We start from the raw sequence: 20,393 nt of genomic DNA, 5'->3' as shown, positions 1-20,393 counted from the left end.
TATTTTTATTTTCTTTATTTTTTTCTTTTTTTTTTCCTTGTCTATAATTGTAAAGCGTGGGTTTTTTGAAAGGCACTATATAAATCTAACATAATAATAATAATAATAATAATTATTATTATTAATTATTATTATTAATCTAGCCTTTTTATTCTTGAGGCTTATGAGTGGCTTGCACCGTCCAGTGAACCCTCTGTATTTACTTTCATGCAGTCTTCTCTTTATGGTAGATTTGGATATTGATACGCCTACTTCCTGGAGAGCGTTGTTCACTTGGTTGGCTGCTGTGAAGGGGTTTCTCTTCACCATGGAAATTATTCTGCGATCATCCACCACTGTTGTCTTCTGTGGGTGTCCAGGTCTTTTTGCATTGATTTCACCAGTGCTTTCTTTCTCAGGATGTACCAAACTGTAGATTTTGCCACTCCTAATATTATAATAATTTCTCGGATGGGTTTTTTTCTGTTTTCGCAGCTTAAGGATGGCTTGTTTCACCTGCATGGAGAGCTCCTTTGACCGCATGTTTTCTTCACAGCAAAATCTTCCAAATGCAAGCACCACACCTCAAATCAACTCCAGGCCTTTTATCTGCTTAATTGAGAATGATAACGAAGGAACTGCCCACGCCTGCCCATGAAATAGCCTTTGAGTCAATTGTCCAATTACTTTTGGTCCCTTTAAAAACAGGGTGGCACATGTTAAGGAGCTGAAACTCCTAAACCCTTCATCCAATTTTAATGTGGATACCCTCAAATGAAAGCTGAAAGTCTGGACTTTATGTCCATGTCCATTATATAACTATAACTTGAATATGTTTCAGTAAACACGTAAAAAAAGAAAATTTGCATCAGTGTCCAAATATACATGGACCTAACTGTATCTCAGTATGCATCTAAATAAATTGTTCATTGCCCCATGAACCACCTTTCCTCAAAATTTAATCAAAATCCATTCACTATTTCTTGAGTTACACTGGTGGAAAAAAAAAAAAGCTGGTGATGGTCACAACAGGAAAAATAAACATCTATTCAGTATATTTAGCATATACAATGTCTTGCAAAAATATTCATCCCCCTTGGTGTGTTTTGCCACATTACAAGCTGGAATTAAAATGGAATTTCGGGGGGTTAGCACCATTTGATTTAAGCAAACATGCCTACCACTTTAAAGGTGAAAATTTGTTGTTTTACTGTGACACAAACAATAATTACGATGGAAAAAAAAAAAAACAGAAGTATTCACCCCCCAAAGTCAATACTTTGTAGAGCCACCTTTTGCTGCAATTACAGCTGCAAGTCTCTTGGGGTACGTCTCTATGAGCTTACCACATCTAGCCACTGGGATTTTTGCCCATTACTCAAGGCAAACTGGGACCTTCGTCCCAGTCTCAAACCTCTGGCCGACTCAAACAGGTATTCCTCCAGAACTGCCCTGTATTTAGTGGCATCCATGTTTCCTTCAGTCCTGACCAGCTTTCCTGTACTTGCAAATGAAAAATATCCCCACAGCATGATGCTACCACCACCATGCCTCACTGTATGAATGGTGTTCTCAGGGTGGTGGGTTTGCGCCACACATGACATTTCCCATGTGTTTTCTTAAGGCATGACTTTTTCTGGCCACTCTTCCATAAAGCATCATTCTGTGGAATGTACGGCTTAAAGTGGTCCTATGGACAGATACTCCCATCTTGACTGTGGATCTCTGCAGCACCTTCAGTGTCATTTTTGCTGTTTTTGTTTCATCTCTAATTAATGCCCTCCTTGCTCGGTCTGAGTTTTGGTGGAAGACCTTCTCTTGTCAGGTTTGTAGTGGTGCCATATTCTTTCCATTTTGCTGTAATGGATTTAATGGTGCTCCCTGGGATATTCAAAGTTTGGGGGGTTTTTTGTTTTGTTTTTTTTAAATAACTCAACCCTGATCTATACTTCTTCACAACTTTGTCTCTGATCTGTTTGGAGTGCTTCTTAGTTTTCATGTTGCTTGCTTAGTAGTGTTGCAGAGTCAGGGTCCTTCCAGAACAGGTGGATTTATACAGACATCATGTGACAGATCATGTGACACTGATTGCACACAGGTGGATCTTAATCAACTACTTATGTGACTTGTGAAGTGAATTGGTTGGAGCAGCTCTTATTTAGGGGCTGAATACCTATGCACACTCCAGATTTCTGTGGGTTTTTTTTCATCTTAATTATTGTTTGTGTCAGAATAAAACAATGTGCACCTTTAAAGTGGTAGGCATGTTGTGTAAATCAAACGGTGCTAACCCTCCAAAAATCCAATTTAATTCCATCTCGTAATGCAACAAAACAGGACAAACACCAAGAGGGATGAATAATTTTGCAAGACGACGTATTCAGTTATTGACAATGCATGGAAAGAATTAGTAAAAGTGAAATGGGTCATTTTTACTCAAAAGAAAGGTAAGACTTTGTAAGACATCAAAGTTTAAAAATTCAGTGATTCATTTGCATTTGAATAACCCAGAATTAGCCAGTCATATATTCCACTCAATCACAAACAGATTAAAAATAAGACTTTTTTGAGGATTAACGGTCAACAAGCATGCAAATGATAAATCAATTACCTTTCCACTGTCAGGTTAGATGGATCCTGCAGTTTCAGCACACGGCAAACATACATTTTACTCACTGGCACCCCTCTCATCACTGCTACAGCCTTCATCATCTCCTCATGGCGCACGTCAATACCTGAACACGTTTTACAAATTTCAGAGTTTAAAATTACTTCCTAAATGTCAGGAGAAAATTTAATTCTTAAGTGAACAGAGTTGATTGGAAGGAGAACCTCTTTTTGTTTTGTACGATATCTTAATTATTAGGAGGCTTTTGAAATGACAATGAGCAGTCTGAGAAATGAATACTTAGACGAAAGAACTGCTTCCAGTCAAGAACATCTGTCCCAATCATTATGTTCCTGAGAGTTGTTTCATCCTTGGTAAAAACGCTTACGATTTTATAAGTGTCTGCTTTCTGTACATGTGAAAAACAAGCAAAAAAAAAAAAAAACACTAAAGATTAGCTAATTTGGGCAGCATATTGTCTTTTATTTCAATACAGGATATTATACATCAAGTTAAAATCAATTACACAATGAAGCAATCTTCTGACATACCTGCTGCCGTTTTGGTCTGATGAGTAGCACATTGAAATCTGGCCAGTGGTCCACCAGCACATCTATGGGATCAGCTTCGATTCTATTAATTATACAAACATATCCATATACCTGAAGACAAAAAAAACAAACAAGAATGTCTGAATGTGTGTATATATATATATATATATATATATATATATATATATATATATATATATATATATATATGTGTGTGTGTTTATTAAAGGTTTTTCAGTTTCCTAATTATGTCTTAGTAGGTGTGCATTAAAGGTAGTTTGGTCATGCTCAAGTCATGGTAGGTGGTGTTTATGGTGCTCAGGTTTTCTTGAGCCCTCTCTGAAAAGTATTTCTTTTTTTTTTTTAATCACCAGTTTTTCCTCCCCAATTTGGTCACCTGCCATTTCTCACCCATCACACGACAACTACTGTACCAACCAGGGAGACTAAAGGCTAACATTTGCTTCCTCTGAGACATCTTATGCTGTGTCACTGGGCAACAGTGCTCTCAGCACTGAGCTCACTGATGCCTCATACTAGCTACTATTACTGTGATTGACAGGGGAAAGAAAGTAAGCACTCCCTCCCACCCAGAGAGCACAGCCAATTTTGTTCACCTGGTTGGCAACCAGTGTTGGCTGTGACAACTTCAGGACTCAAACTCACAATCTGTCCAAAAAAGAAAAAGGGTGAGGACTTTTCTTTTGTGAGTCTTGGTGCCTTGCTCATGGGCACTTCAGCCCAAGGCCCCCCCATGTTAACCGAACCACAGGTCTTTGAACTGTGGGGGAAACCAGAGTACCCAGAGGAAACCCATGCAGACACGGGGAGAACATGCAAACTCCACACAGAAAGGCCCCTGGGCTCGAACCCAGAACCTTCTTGCCGTGAGGCAACAGTACTAACCGCTACACCACCGTTATAATTGAGTTATCATTACACCACTGCTACAGCCTACCTGCATAACATCATGGTCCACTATTAGAGGTGGGTTCAAAGCAGGTCAGAGTATTCCCAAACCCTTCAAAAATCAGGTGTGTGCTTTCATGGGTTAGTAAAGCACTATTATTGCTTGCAGTGCTATTAGACAGATTTCATGTTTGTTCTGTGACTTTCCAGAAGAAATGATTAAAAGTGCAGTAGAGCCTGGATTCAAGCAAGTGAAGTGCTTTATAAAATCAAGCATATAGATTTGTGACTTGTGTTCATCAGGAAGCTACATCAGCAGCAGGATATTTGCTTTTTCTACATTACTGATCATGAGACCACCCTCAGCACAAACGTTCTTTATAGAGATTCTAAAACCTCCTAAAAGTCAGAAATCCTAAACCTTGACTGGGGTTTGAAACAGAGCACATGGTTCTTAAATCCATGGTATCTGTATATGTAAGAGGTGGCTGTCTCTTGACCGGAGCGTGCTTACTGTATGTGTCAGAGAATGTAACGTTAAGCTGAAAAGCCAAACTGAAACCACCCCCCCCCCCCCCAAAAAAAAAAAAAAAAACAACCCACACTGTGTCTGTGTGTTTGTTTCACAGTGATGGCAGAGCGGTGATAAGGAGGAGGAGAGTGAAGAGGTGGCTGTCTCTTGACCGGAGTATGTGTGCATGTGTGTGTCAGAGAACATAACGTTAAGCTGAAAAACCAAACTGAAAATTAAAAAAAAGACTGTGTCCATCATCGTTACCTGCCTGTCTGCACTTCAGTGTTCCACCCACCCTCAGGGACATACTACCCTGACCTTGCCCTTTATGTGCCGAGATGTCTGCAAATTCTCTGCATCTCTTCATAATATGGTGTACTATACATAGTTTACACATGACGTCACAGAGTCGGGGATTCCCTAGTGGCGGCCATCTTGTGGGTCAAGCTTACTGTACGGGTCATTGAGCACACATTGTAACGCGCGAGTACAAAGTCTTCAAAAGAACCCAAGCAGGCTATTTAAAGCTAGCAAATGGTGCATACCTGTTGTATTCACGGCTGTTGTAATAGGTCAGATGATGACGTCAAGCGGAGCTTTTATGGAATTCCCACTGTACGGGAGCACGAAGGCGAGCAAACAAAGAAACTCAGCATACAAAGGAGAAATCTATGGCTTGCGAGAATCAGCCGCAAGGATTATCAGCCTTCCAAACACAGCAAAATCTGCTCCGATCATTTTATAAGTGGTAAGTTGTTTAAATAAACAATCAATTGTGTTTAAGTTTGTTTTTGGAAACCAAAACATCGTGTAAACAATCTCTGGAGAATGCCAAACTGGAACCGCTGAGTGTACGTTTACATTGTAATGTACACTTAATATCACTCGTTTGTCACGTTTCTATTTGACACTTGTCACTTCACTCACGCAAGGGTCATTTTTGAAAAACATTTTAGGTCTATTCTGTATGCAGGGATGCAAACAGCGCGCCTTTTGGCGGATGCCGCCTTTTTCACGGCTGAATTGCGCAGATCCGATTTGGGGGGGGGGGGGGGGCGTTGGAGTGTCTGATTATAATTTCAAAGTAAATTCTGTATTAAAATTACTAAATAAGCAAATCCGTTACAGTCCATGAAACATAGGAAGTATAAGGATGAGGAAAAAACAGTGAATCGGAAAGCTGCGCACATTTGCGCAGCTTTGCGCAAATGTGCACAGCTTTCTGATTTACTGTTAATTTTACTTAATGTAAAATTTGTCTTAAATCAACTCGATATTATACACACACACACACACACACACACACACACACATATATATATATATATATTTATATGCAGTGTTGAGAGCTCTAAAATTCCAATGTTTACATACCTTGGCTGTAATTAGGACACGACAGTCACTTGTTTTTATATGGTGGACTTCACGGACCCAGCCACAGACAAAATAATTGTATGACTCCAGCGACTTGTATGCTTTGAGGTCATCAAGCGTGTAGGCACTTTTACTATTCACGAAATAGTTCACAATATCAGGGTACGATATGGATGGCAGCCCTGCATAGTCACTTGAAAATGCATCTTTGTCCACTTCGTAGGGGTCAATTCCCCCAATCAAGGCCAGTTTGGCTGCATACCATTGTCATGAGATGTCGTCCAATGTATCTATATACTTCCATTTGCTTGATTTTGCTGACATTGATCTTTATTTTAGAAAACTGACTATATAACTTCATAAATTCGTCAGAGATAACGTAGCCGGTAATGGCGATGGTCCGTTTTGTTTGCCCCACAAGATGGCGGCTGGAGGGCGTTCCCCGGAATGCAGTGACGTCAGTGAAAACTATGTATAGATTTTGCAGAGGTGGACAGTAACGAAGTACATTTACTTGAGTACTGTACTTAAGTACACTTTTTGAGCATTTGTACTTTACTTGAGTATTATTTTTTTTGGAAACTTATGACTAACTTCACTACATTTGAAAGAAAAATATTGTACTTTTTACTCCACCACATTTCTATCAAGGTCCTCATAACTCATTACTATGAAATGGCTTTGAAAGTGGATGTTTTTTCTTTTCTAAAACATGCTTTTTTTTTTTTTTTGCAGGTGACACTGAGACAACCTAGCAGTAATCACTAGGGTCACATCCATAGACTGGATAAAATCAAGATCAATGATTTCTCTGCAGCACGATTTAACACGATCAATTGATGACAGAATGGAAGGAGGCGGTTCTTCTGGGAAATGCATGCACCCATGACTACAGCAAGAACCAACTTTTTATTCCTTTCAGAAAACTGAAGAGTTGTTTCATTTTAAACGTTTGCTTTGTTTGCCTAAAACGGAGCACATCACAGCCTTACAAAAACTTGCTGTCTGACCTGCAGAAAAGCTTGCAGTCAAGTTTTATGTGCTTTTAGAGCTAGCGATAACGTTGCAATAGCTATGCAGTCTGGTTAGTCAAATTATTTTCTATGGATTTGCCCGCCAAGTTGCCATAGCCTTGTCCACAGTTAACGATAACACATAGCTAGTTAACTTGTCAACTGCAGTCCTAAAGTCAGCAAGTTAACTGCAGTCCCCAGCCACAAAAGCACCACTGCAAGAGTCCAGAGCATCCTCCAGGTGCGACCCCCAACTGTCCACATGGGGCCGCCCTCCACAGGAGCGATGTAATGAGACTCCAACCAGACACAGGGCACCAGGATGGATCAGGCAGGTCCGAGGAGCAGAAGAGGTCAGCATCTCGATCCCAGGACCGACATGTAACTCAGAGGGACAGATTGGGGGGGGGGCAGGTTGTTAGGTATTCCCCAATGTCACCTGAATAAGTAGGAACAGTATACATATTGCACTGAGTACAAGCAGGGACTCCGGCAACTAACTATGACAGCATGAATAAAAGGGGAGAGCCAGAAGGTAACACAGGCATGAGGGAGCCCCGGGACATAAAGCAGCCGGCCACTACACCGTCAACAAACTCGAGTGAGCAAGCAAGTGGGGACTGACAGCATCCATACATCCCAGTTTACCAAAACACACTATGTCTGAGGACCCTCCAGATCTACACCTTTACCTCATAAACACCATTAACAAAAGGCTTGACTAAACAGATATGTTTTCAGCCTAGACTTAAACACAGACTGTGTCTGATTCCCGAACACTACTTGGAAGGCTGTTCCATAACTGTGGGGCTTTGTAAGAAAAGGCTCTGCCCCCTGATGTAGCCTTCAATATACGAGGTACCAGCAGATAGCCTGCACCTTTTGATCTAAGTAGGCGTGTTGGGTCATAGAGGAGCAGAAGTTCACTCAGGTACTGTGATGTGAGATCATTCAGTGCTTTAAAAGGTCAATAGTAGTACTTTATAATCAATATAAAATTTGATTGGGAGCCAATGCAGTGTGGATATGACAGGGGTGATTGTGGTCATATTTTCTAGTTCTAGTAAGGACTCTTGCTGCTGCATTTTGAACTAACTGGAGCTTGTTTATGCATTTATTGGAACATCCAGACAGTAAGGCATTACAATAATCCAACCTGGAGGTAACGAAAGCATGAACTAGTTTTTCCGCGTCATGTAGTGACATTAAATTTCTTATCTTAGCAATATTTCTGGGATGAAAGAAAGCTAGCCGAGTAATGTTATCAATGTGAGTTTTGAATGAAAGACTGGGGTCAATAATCACTTTGAGGTCTTTTACTGCTGTACGGGAAGAAACAGAAAGGCCATCCAGAGTTACTGTGTAATCAGAAAACTTACTTCTAGCTACATGTGATCCTAGTACAAGTACTTCAGTCTTGTCAGAGTTAAGCAGAAGGAAATTAATAAGCATCCAGTGTCTAATGTCCTTTACACATTCTTCAATTCTATTAAGCTGGTGTTTCTCATCTGGTTTTGCAGAAACATACATCTGTGTGTCATCAGCATAACAGTGGAAACTAATACAATGTTTACGAATAATATCACCCAGAGGTAACATGTATAAGGAAAAAAAAAGCAGTGGACCCAAGACAGAACCTTGTGGAACACCAAAAACTTTACCTCAGTACGTCTAGAAATATCACCATTTATATCAACATACTGATAGCAATCAGTTAAATAAGACCTGAGCCAGGAGAGGGCTGTTCCCTTAACTCCCACAACATTTTCTAGTCTATCCAGAAGAATGGAATGATCAATGGTATCAAATGCTGCACTAAGGTCAAGCAACACACAAGCAGCGAGACACAGCCCTGATCAGACGCCAACAGTAGGTCGTTTACTACTTTAACCAGAGCTGTCTCTGTGCTATGATGAGGTCTAAATCCTGACTGATACATTTCATGGATATTATTCCTATGTAAATATGAGCATAACTGCTGTGCCACAGCTTTTTAAGGATCTTGGAGATAAAGGGGAGGTTTGATATTGGCTGATAATTGGACAGCTGACAGGGATCAAGGTCAGGTTTTTTTAATCAGGGGTTTGATAACTGCTAGTTTAAAGGATTTGGGTATATAGCCAATCGTAAGAGAAGAATTTATTATTTTTAGAAGTGGTTCAATTACTTCAGGTATTATCGGTTTGAATAGATGTGTAGGTAAGGGATCTACTACACAAGTCGAGGCTTTTGATGCCGAGATTAATGAAAGTAATTCAGTTTCTTTTAGGGGAGTAAAACATTCTAATTGATGATCTGATACAGTTATATTGTTAACTACAGGGTCACTTACATTGTCTGACCTTAAATTAGTTGTTTGAATTTTTGCCGGATATTCTCAATTTTGTTATTAAAAACATTCATGAAATCGTTGCTACTACAGGTATGCAGGTGTCTATAGTGGACTTATTCCTGGTTAATTTTGCTACAGTATTAAATAAGAATCTAGGATTATTTTTATCATCTTCTATTAGGGAGGAGAGATATGTTGATCTAGCAGCACTAAGAGCTTTTCTATACTTCAGGAAGCTCTCCTTCCACGCTAATTTGAACACTACCAAATTTGTTTGATGCCATTTACGTTCCAATTTTCAAGTGGTCTGTTTTAATGTGCGAATGTCATTATACCAGGGTGCTAATTTTTTGTCTCTGACCATTTTCCTTTTAAGAGGCGCGACATTATCTAAGGTATGGCGGAACGTCGACTCTAAGCATTCAGTTGCCTGATCAAGTTCTGCAGGGGCTGACAGTGACCCAATCAAAGTTGATAACTCTGCGAGATCATTTATAAAGCTCTGTGCAGTAGTTGACGTGAATGTACGTTTAATACAGTAGCGTGGTGAGGTGCATATATTATTACTCAGACATGGTTTGAATGAGATGAGATAATGAGCTGAGATAACTTCAGACTGTGGAAGTATGACTATTTTCTACGTTTAACCCGAATGTTAGTATTAGATCGAGGGTGTGACCACAATTATGGGTCGGTCCTATGACATTCTGATTAACCCTTACTGAATCTAAAATGGACACAAACACTTTTCAAAGGGTCTTCTGGGTTATCGAAGTGAATATTAAAATGTCCGACAACTAAAGCTTTGTCTAAAGCCTCGGTCACAACCGGCCGTACGTGCTCCTACAGCCGGTCTACGTGCAAGAAACGCACGGAGGGCGCGCGTGTGACGTGCTGATTTTCGAGCCGTAGACTGGCCGCAGAGGTTCTTTGTCATGTCAAACAAACTCTACGGGCGCTTACGTTTTTTTCAGGTTGCAAGACAAACTTACGGCCAACGCGCGTCTTTCTCCATGAACAAAAAAAAAAAAGCAGCGATTTGGGAAACGCCAAAAATCGCACGGCCAAAAAATCGTACGTCCGGTTGTGACCTAGGCTTAAGGAAATAACCAGATCTGAGATAAAATCTGCAAATTCAGAAAGAAACTCAGAATATGGCTCAGGGGGCCTGTAAATAATAAGTAATGGAATTAACTGGGTAGACTTATTTTTCAAGGCTACATACATTATATTCGTATGAAGAACTTCAAATGTATTAAATTTATAACCAGGTTTTTGTGCTACACCAAGAATCCTTATAAATAACCACAGCGCCTCCTCCTCTGCCAGTTAGACGAGGCTGGTGTATATAACTGTATCCAGGAGGACTAACTTCATTTAATGCTATAGATTAATTTGGCTTCATCCATGTTTCAGTGAAACAAAGTACATTAAACTCCTGATCAGTAATAAGTTCATTAACCATTATCACTGTAGGTACAGTCCGCCATTTTGTGTCTAAGAACTACAACTCCCAGCCAACTTCCGCGTGACCTACGTCACGCCTGGGCGGGATCATCTACGTCAGTCCGCCATGAGCGCATAAGTCCAGGCGGAAGCTCCCAGCTCTTTGTCTCTCGCGTCCGGATTCCAAGGAATCTAGACGCATAAAAAGATGCTCTCAAACCCGAAAACACCTCTTTCTTGCAAGATCCATCGTTCAGCGCGATTTCTTACCCTTGGCCAAGGTAAACTCTAGAGTCGCGCGATCTTTAAACTCAACCTGAGTTACAACCGGTTTATTCATATTAGACGTGACGTCACGACTGCAGCCCAGGCAGTTAAAAGTTAAGAAGCGATTGAAACCTTTTTAACTCAAAAGCGCTGTGCATATTATTCTGATCAGAGACTTTCCTCATCACGAGCCACGACGCATCGGATCAAGAGAAGTTCTCTGTCCACGGAATCGACTCACGTGCTCCATAACGGCGAGACTCATTAGTTTTAGAACATCTCCCTAATCTTGCATATAAGCGAGATACTGGAAGTAAGACGGTCAACATTTTGGGCATAAATAAATTTAGTCTTAGGAATTTGCTTTTATTGAAATAGTGTGAATTTAAACCCAGGTTTATTGTTACACTGTTAAAACACGCAGCGTGTTGATTTATTTTGTTTAATCTCAATTGTTTTAATAGATAGGCTGTGCATGCTTTTCTTTACTACTAACATATTTAGTTCTCTTATTATACATCTTGATCTCATCAAGATTTCAGTGGATTCAGTACTGTACAAGTTGGTGAAATTAGCCTATGGTTAATTTCTTTGGCTCATTAGCGTCCAAAGCTAATTCCTTTGTTTCATTAGCCTCAGTAGGCCTCACCAGGCCTAACCAACACACACTCACAAACATACCCTAGTTAGCCACACGGCTAATTCCTTTGTCTTAGCTTAGCCACAAAGCTAATCTAGGCCTACCACGTGCTCAGCAGGCCATCAGGCCTGATAAACCACACCTCAGCTAGAAATCCACATCCTAGCTTTTTGTTCAGGCCACGTGGCCACTCAAACACACCCTAGTTAGCTACGGCTAATTCCTTTGTCTTTAGCAACACGTGCTCAGTAGGCCTCACCAGGCTTAACAAACACACTTTAGCTAGGCCATAGGGCCTTTAACAAGCACACATTAGCAACAAGCTAGACCTAACACACCTTTCTTTAACTCCACGAGGTGGTCCTTGGGCCTTAATTCCTCCCCCACAAACACGTGGAGTTAGCCACAAGAGCCAACCCTCTCAAGAGCAACACCCAAGGTCTCTCTCTCTCTGTCTCTCTCTCTCACACACACACACACACACACGCTCTTACACACATATATGACCATCATATTTGAATATCTGCTGACATTATTCATTTTATTTTTATCTTTGTTATAATAAATTCATTTATCAAAGCTGTGTGTATTCATCTTGTTGGTGTACAAATATTTTCGAAGTCCCCAATCTCTCAAAGAATTCAAAAAGGTGCAGATGATTTATGTAATATGGTAAGTGATCAATAATAACTTGGAATATACCATAATTTAGCTGTTTGGTAATTTTATTATTAAGCACTAGAATTAATGGTATGATTCACTGAATAATTCACTTGAATGATTCAGTTCAAACGATTCAATGAGACTGATTCTATGGTATGATTCAATTCAAATGAGTCAAATTAAACGATTCAATGGGATTGATTCATTTTAATTATTAACCTTCAAATTTAATGAGACTGATCACTTAATATTAATAGTAACTGATTGTACCTACAGCACTTTAGATGCAAGAGATCTAATATTTAATAGCCCCACCTTTAGATCAAAGATGCTGGCAGCAGCTGTACAGTCAGTATGATCTAATTTTATATTGATTCGGTTACTGGAACGAACTCTCTGAATATTTCTACCTTTTTGTTTAGCACGGGGAACAGACAGTCTCGATGTAGTGGACCCTGCAGTGTTTCCCACAGACCAGGTAGCAATTTGTGGTGCTCCACTGTGCTGATGAGGGAATCGTGCGCGGTGGTGTCGTGGCGGTCGGTGGAGTCGGTCATTGGGGTGTATGCAAAATGTTTACAGCGGGCGGTGTTCAAACACAGTATTTTTCTTCAGAGTCACCTGCTGGGACTATTTTAAAGCTACAAGAAGCATTTGAGATTATTCAGTTCAATCTAAATTCTTTTAAGTTCTTTAAGAGAAGACAGCTAAAACAATTTTTCCCAGAACCCTGCCTGGTTTCATTCCTCAACCCAACTTTACATTACAGGGCAGGCCATTAGTTTGCTGGGCTTGATGTTGGTGGAAAACCTGTCTTTTAAATTTATGAAAATTACTCACCAAAATTGAAGTTAAAGTTTAGTTTTTACTAGAGATGCACCGATTGCAATTTTTTTGGGCCGATTCCGATTTTCCATGGAGTGTGACCTGCCTATACCGATTTTGGCCGATTCCAATTTCATTTTTTCAAACCACTTCACAGCACACACAGACTATTTTCTTTTTATCTTTTCTTTAATAGAACATTCTGCCAGATTTTCAGTAATAAATTTTCAACACCTCAAAGGTTGAAAACAAACAAAAAGACATTGTTCTTTGTAAAATCTTTCTTTATGTTTGGTATTAACATATTAATTCCTGAAATAGGAAATTCACACAAACATTTTTTCTTTTCCCATCCAGTATCTGGCACAAAAACAACTTCCCCCTCATATATTATTTGCCTACTGCTATGGAACACACTTTCATAAGCCTATTTAGATCTGAAAACTTATGCCTTATAGAACAACCCATTTCTTCATTCAGTATCAAAATACAAAAATAATTTCCAGTCATACTTATACCATAGCCATTCGATCATCTTTGTCAAATGTGTATTTGTAGAGTAATTTCCAATGGAATCAAGTGCAACCAAGGTTGTAAAACAAACAAAAAGACATTTTTTTTTCTTTCTCTCTTTGTACAAATCTAACTAGATGTTTGGTAATAGGCTAATATTAATTCCTGTAATGGGAAATTCACACAACCACAAACGTTTTCTTCTTTTCACATCCAATATCTGGTACAAAAATAAATTCACTATATTTGGATATCCAAATATAGTGAATTTTTTTTTGTTAACGGCGCGCGCGCCGGAGCTCGTTAGGCGCGCAGGACTGACACTGTTCTGCGCAAGCGCAACACAATCGCACTAGAAAGCATGTTCAAGCTGCCAGTGTAGCTGCAGTCTTTTTAGTTGCGAATTACGAGTATTTCCACTTTCATCCCTATGTGATACACAAGTTTTGATCGGCAGAAAATCGGCATATTTTAATTTTGACTGGCCGGTCGCCGGTCATGGCCGATCACGTGAAAATCGGCCGATTCCGATCAGCAGCCGGTCAATCGGTGCATCACTGGTTTTTACCTTAGTTTTTTGCCTTTTTGGTGGCAATCTTTCAATCATTCTTTAGTTGACATTCAAGGAATAAATTGCAAAAAAACAAGCTGGAGGTTTTTATTTTAAATATTGAACTCAACACTTACTCCAACCAATACTAAAATGAAATAAACAGCATAATGTAACAAAATAATAATAAAATATCATAATTAGATGTAAGAAACCACTTAAAGTAACACCAAGGCAACTAACAATAATAAAAAAGCATTACCCTAATTGGTGCAAAGCCTGCATGCCCTATCAGAACATTTAATTCTGCGTGGCTTCCTGAGAGAGGAAAAAAAAAAAAACTCAAGTGCCCTATCGTAAGGGAAGTCATTGCTGAAGCGGGATAAACGGGATAATGCAATAAGGCCGGTTCCTCGCGTCAAGCTGCTACTGTATGCATCAAAATTGGTTTATAGCCTGACTCAGGGATGTCCATTTCCTGTAAGCCAAGAAGGCTATGATAAAGCTCATCACGAGCACAACGTAGGCTACCTTTTAAAATAAGGGGTCGGAAGGCGAATCGGGAAGGCTGCGTTATTTTTAATTAGCCTAACAGGCCTACTTGCAGTCCGGGTGTATGCGCAACGGCAGGCCTGTGGACACGCCTCTCCGTCTCTGTCTGTGTGTGCGCGCGCGTGAACAATAAGAAAGAGCACTATGAATGAACGGAACGATACGCAACGGAATTTTTTCTTCAAAATCGCGAGTCTGATTGTGTGGCGATAGGAATCCATTGAGTGGCGCTGCGCCACACAATGGTCTATGTATGGGAAACCCTGCCCTGAGTGACGACTCTCTGCAGCTAGCAGACAGTCGTTTTAGCCTGTTTGTCTGCTCCCTGGCCTTGGCTCTGGATGGTCAGAAATTAACTAGGCCTGTTCTGAGACTATGACCTATGCTGCAGGAAATGAGAGCAGCACCTTCCCGAGTGGGATGGATACCTTCCCGAGTGGGATGGATACCGTCCCACCCTAACAGGCCAGCAGTGCCCTCAAAATTAGCCCAATTATCTATAAAGCCCACACTGTTTTCAGAGCACCACCTGGACAACTAGCAGTTCAGCGACCATAACCTGCTGTAAGCTACATCACCACGCCGCATTGGGATGGGGCCAGAGCATACTACAGCATCAGACATCACTTTCGCTAATTTAAACACCTCTACAAAGTTACTCATAGTAACCTCAGACTGACAAAGGTGTATATCATTAGCTCCTGCATGGATAACCATGTTCAGTATAAATGATACAATATATACAAAATGTATACAAAAGAATCAGTAGTGTATACGATAATTGAGGCACTAATGGTGATCGGAAGTAACAGGGCGAGTGGATGTTAAAATGTGATAGGGAAAAATCACGTGGTTACACACACACACACACACACACACACACACACACGCGTGTGTGTGTGTGTGTGTGTGTGTAATGTGAAGGGAATGCACGAGCCATGCCAGGCCACGCCTACAAGGAGAGTGTGCGAAATTAAGACAAAGGAATCTGGAGTTTGAACTAGCCTCGGTTAAAAAGCGAGCACATGCACAATCTAACTACACAGATAGTAAACCAAGTAAATCAACAACACACGGTCCAAGACCGACTTTTATGTGAATCAAAATGCGTATATTTAAAATCATAAATGAATTCAAATAACACTGTTCACGTTAACTAGCTACAAGTAAAACTAACAAACTTTGCCCAGATGCCAGCCTTACTCATTAGCGATTGAAGTGTGCTTTCTCCGGGATAGCGCGGGATGCAGGTCTGGGAAGAAGACGGTATTGAAAGTGAGCCTTCTGATCCGAGATAGCGTGGAACACGGATCCCGGAAGAAGACAGTATTGAAAGTGAGCCTTCTGATCCAAGATAGTGCGGAACGTAGATCTGGAGTGAAGACAGTTTTGCTCCTTCCGCAGCTCGTCAGCTGGAGATCCTCGGCGTCTTGTAGGGCGCCCGATGATCTAGAAAGAGTGTTGCTTATAATTTTGTCGATGTTGGTGAAAAAAAAAAAGGGATCAGGTTGCCTCTTTATTTTTTTTGAAGTACCGCGTAGGCTGCAGTAACTATAACCGGTTCAATTATTATTACAATTCCGCGAAGGTCAAGCACATTGAACTTTGGCTAAAAGTCCAGTATCAATAGCTGGTTCTCTGTCCTTCTGTAGCGCCAAATGCATCGGCTTCTCTCTTTCACGCGTGGAGTCCACCAGAGAGGACATCCATGGCCAGAGAGAGGGAGATTTCATTTCCCTCGCTGATTTAAAGCAGTCATGACATCACTGTACCTGGTATCAGGTATCCTCTCTGTCCAATACTGTTACAGGAAGTCAGAGGAAGAGAGGAGATAAAACATGCCATCGAGTACAGAGATGGGTGTGTTTCAAACTGGTTGTGAAAGGGTTACCATGGTTACGGACATGGCCGCTGTCCTTACACCACTTTTCAAATGTATAAATTGTTGGTATAAAAAGTTTTAGTTTTAAGTAAAATGTACAGGGGAGAACATAAGGGTATTTGCCATTATCGGCAGAGTTTATTTTTTGGGTTTTGTTTGGCTTTAAAGGAGCTGCGCAGTCCGAGTGAATGACCTTGACATCTGTGACATCACAGCAGGAAGGCTATCGGTCTCATCACCATTTCCGCTATACTAAAACACAGAGCTAGCTGCAACTTCGAGCCTCCATTTTGAGTTAATTTATCGCCATGCCACATAGATGTGTTGCTGGCGGGTGCAGCAACAGGATAGAAGGTTGATTTATGTTGCATTCATGGCTTAAGAATGTTCAAACTGCAAAGATTTGAATGAATGAACCCTTATCACTGTTACCAGTGAAACTGACCATCAACCTGTCCTTACAGAGGGGGAACAGGACAGGAAGACAGGGATAAAAGAAAAAGAAACAGTAGTAACATGAGGAAAGATGAGGAAAAAAAGAACACCCCCCACTATGCTCCTATCAGGAGTACAGTGTGGGAGCATTTAAAAACCTCCACACAAGCACACTTTAAAACATGGGACTTGAGGGGAGGGGAGGAGGTAGAGGTAACCCAGCGAAAGCAAGCAGCCGTCCGCTCCTGCAGCCATGAGGGCACTGGTCACGCACCCGCTTGTCACACTGGGGGTGAAAAACTGCGACCGCGGAAAATTGGGGAAGGAATGCGAAGAATGCGAGTGTCTCTCCCAGGGGAAATGTTGCCCCAGCAACGGCCTCGATCGAGGCCGGTGCTGTTCAGGGAGCCGAATGTCGATAAGATAGAGATTGTTTGGTCTTTCGAACAGACGCAGTCTTTACACGTCCAAACCACTCGTCCATCTCTGTCCATTTTGTCCATTCTGTTCAATTCAATTTGGTCTCCGAAATACTTATTCCTTGCAAAGCTGAAACCGTCTCCAAGATGACAACCATGTTGTGGTTCAAGTTCTGCCACAGTCTGAGTGCCAACAGCTTTGCCCACCGCTTCAATCATATCGGGCAGCTTTGTGGGGCTTTGAACAGCTGTCACCTTTGTCTGATTTCCTCGATATACCAGGGCAATGCCTAATCCAATCAGCAAAAGTCCGGTAATCATGGTTCCAAATAGGTAAATATCTTCAAAGTCCTCCACAGACGTTCTGGCAGGACAGGTGGGTTCCCCCGAACCCAGGCTTCTCATTGAGAAAACTGTCTCAATTTCGTTAGGAGACCAATTTATCAAATCCATGCTTTTTTAGTTTAGAAATTCAATGTGGAGAGAGTCTCTCAAAAAAAAAAAAGTATAGGCAGACAAGACAAAACAAAGAGCACAAGCAGGGGGGAAAAAAAAAAAAAAAAAGGAGAGGAGAGCAGAGAAATGTGACCACCTTCCGTGAGAGCACGGAGAGAGGGAAAAAAAAACGCGTTGGACGCGTTTTGCAAGAAATTCACGGATTGGGTGCCTACAAAGTGGTCTCTCCTCTGCACATTTTACTGAAGACTCGTACGAGACCTCTGATCTTTTGAGGAGCGTTGGCAATAAGCCCGTATTGAAAGAGGTTGCGGTACCAACAATTCAAGGAAAACTACAAGAAAAGGAAAGGGCAATTCCATGTAAATGTCAACCTCACCATGCAAAAATAAAGCAACATGTAATACATCAAAACCACTCCCAGAGATCTCACCTAGGCCTGTATTTTACAGATGTGAATAAGTTGAACCAATTTGTAACCAACCTAATATGTCACTGTCAGTCTTTCTTTCTTATAATGTAAACCCCAAGCTAAAATCAACTTTGATCATGTACAATTCTATATTATTGCCACAAGCCACAGAAATGTATGCTAAAATCCACAAAACAGCAAAACAATAGCCATCCTAAATATTATTTAAGAACTTTGATAGTTTTAGCTGATATTTAGAGAGTTTTTCAAAGGGTTATGGTGGTTAAATTGCTGATTTTCTAAACATATGCCATGTCTATTTCAGACGCGTCACATCCATAACGGAATTTCGTCACATCCATAACGCTGACTTTTCCTTCTGAAACCCTGCATGAAATACAAAATATTTTAAACAAAGATTTTTTAATATTCACCTTGGACCCCTCTATCAAATGGATATCTCCATTTCGACATTAGGTTTACAATTTCACAGAGTTTGATAAAAATGTACAGTCACCCAAGAAAAGTGATACTTTTTCTGTCACATCCATAACGCATCTTTTATTGGCATTTTCTGGCATGCCCTAGATGTACTATGGGAATTGTTCTTGTTCTATCACTTCTCCAGTATGGCACAGCCTTAAAATATGCAACACCTGTTTAAATACTGGGAGACAATAAAACATGCACTGGGTCATTTGTTGCCATTTTGAGTTCAAGTGTCACGTCCATAACGCTGGAATTGCTCGAAAGCAAGTTCAGCTGCATCAGTTCTCCCAGAGCGTGAGCTGAGCAGCAAATGGCGGAGTACTGAGTATGGAGAAAATGGAGAATGAGTGGACCAGTCATCAGATTTCTCTGCTGGATATGCTTCTTCCCCCCCCGCTGGATATGCTTGCCTCAGCAGCAATATCTCACCCTTATGTGGAAGAAGCGAATGAACGAAGAACTGAAAGTCAGATTGTTTCAAAACAATCAGCCACAAGCTCGGCCTTTAGGAAGCGAGATGCGACTCTAATCTGGCTACATAAACAAAAACACTCGTTGTTTACCTGTGTTGAGATTAATACATGTAACTTGTATTGTGTATTTAAGTTACCAGTATCAGATTATTTAATTTGCTTCAGAATGTGATCGTCTCAGTTCATTGATTATTTAATTAGCCTTTTATGTTTTATCAGTGAAAACGCATGCATGTACATGTATGTTGCACAAGTTATAACGCCTATCCTGTTTTAATGAGAGTCACATGAGACAATCAGTTCAATTCCATCCAATTCTCTAGATGGCTTTGTTCTCTGGCTTTATTTCGCAAGGTGGGGGCCTCCATGGCCGACGTGTTACAATTGGATTCACTTTCCGATGGTTCGAACTGATAAGGTTCTACAGTGGTGCTTGAAAGTTTGTGAACCCTTTAGAATTTTCTACATTTCTGCATAAATATGACCTAAAACAACATCAGATTTTCACACAAGTCCTAAAAGTAGATAAAGAGAACCCAGTTAAACAAATGAGATAAAATTATTATACTTGGTCATTTATTTATTGAGGAAAATGAGCCAATATTACATATCTGTCAGTGGCAAAAGTATGTAAACCTTTGCTTTCAGTATCTGGTGTGATCCCCTTGTGTAGCAATACAGTAACTGAAACTAAACGTTTCCCATAACTGTTGATCAGTCCTGCACACTGGCTTGGAGGAATTTTAGCCCACTCCTCCGTTCAAAACAGCTTCAACTCTGGGATGTTGGTGGGTTTCCTCACATGAAGTGCTCGCTTCAGGTCCTTCCACAACATTTCGATTGGATTAAGGTCAGGACTTTGACTTGGCTATTCCAAAACATTAACTTTATTCTTCTTAAATCATTCTTTGGTAGAACGACTTGTATGCTTAGGCTTGTTGTCTTGCTGCATGACCCACCTTCTCTTGAGATTCAGTTCATGGACAGATGTCCTGACATTTTCCTTTAGAATTCAAAGGTATAATTCAGAATTCATTGTTCCATCAATGATGGCAAGCTGTCCTAGCCCAGGTGCAGCAAAACAGGCCCAA

General features: G+C 40.7%; 1 protein-coding gene across 1 annotated transcript in view; it reads right to left on the bottom strand.

Moving 5' to 3' along the window:
- LOC132889209 (glycine N-acyltransferase-like protein Keg1) overlaps window positions 1–20,393 on the bottom strand; it is a 37,175-nt gene that overhangs the window by 4,611 nt on the left and 12,171 nt on the right. The window contains exons 2-4 of the mRNA XM_060925472.1: window positions 3,139–3,249; window positions 2,888–2,996; window positions 2,591–2,714 (exon numbers count right to left, since the gene is read on the bottom strand). Coding sequence (XP_060781455.1) covers window positions 2,591–2,714; window positions 2,888–2,996; window positions 3,139–3,249 — 344 coding nt within the window. The remainder of the gene's footprint in view (window positions 1–2,590; window positions 2,715–2,887; window positions 2,997–3,138; window positions 3,250–20,393) is intronic.

The sequence above is a fragment of the Neoarius graeffei genome, chromosome 7, assembly GCF_027579695.1.
Source record: "Neoarius graeffei isolate fNeoGra1 chromosome 7, fNeoGra1.pri, whole genome shotgun sequence".
In the NCBI taxonomy this organism is placed as follows: domain Eukaryota; kingdom Metazoa; phylum Chordata; class Actinopteri; order Siluriformes; family Ariidae; genus Neoarius; species Neoarius graeffei.
The sequence above is the reverse complement of the archived record's forward strand: the minus strand, read 5'-3'. Positions and strand labels throughout refer to the sequence as shown.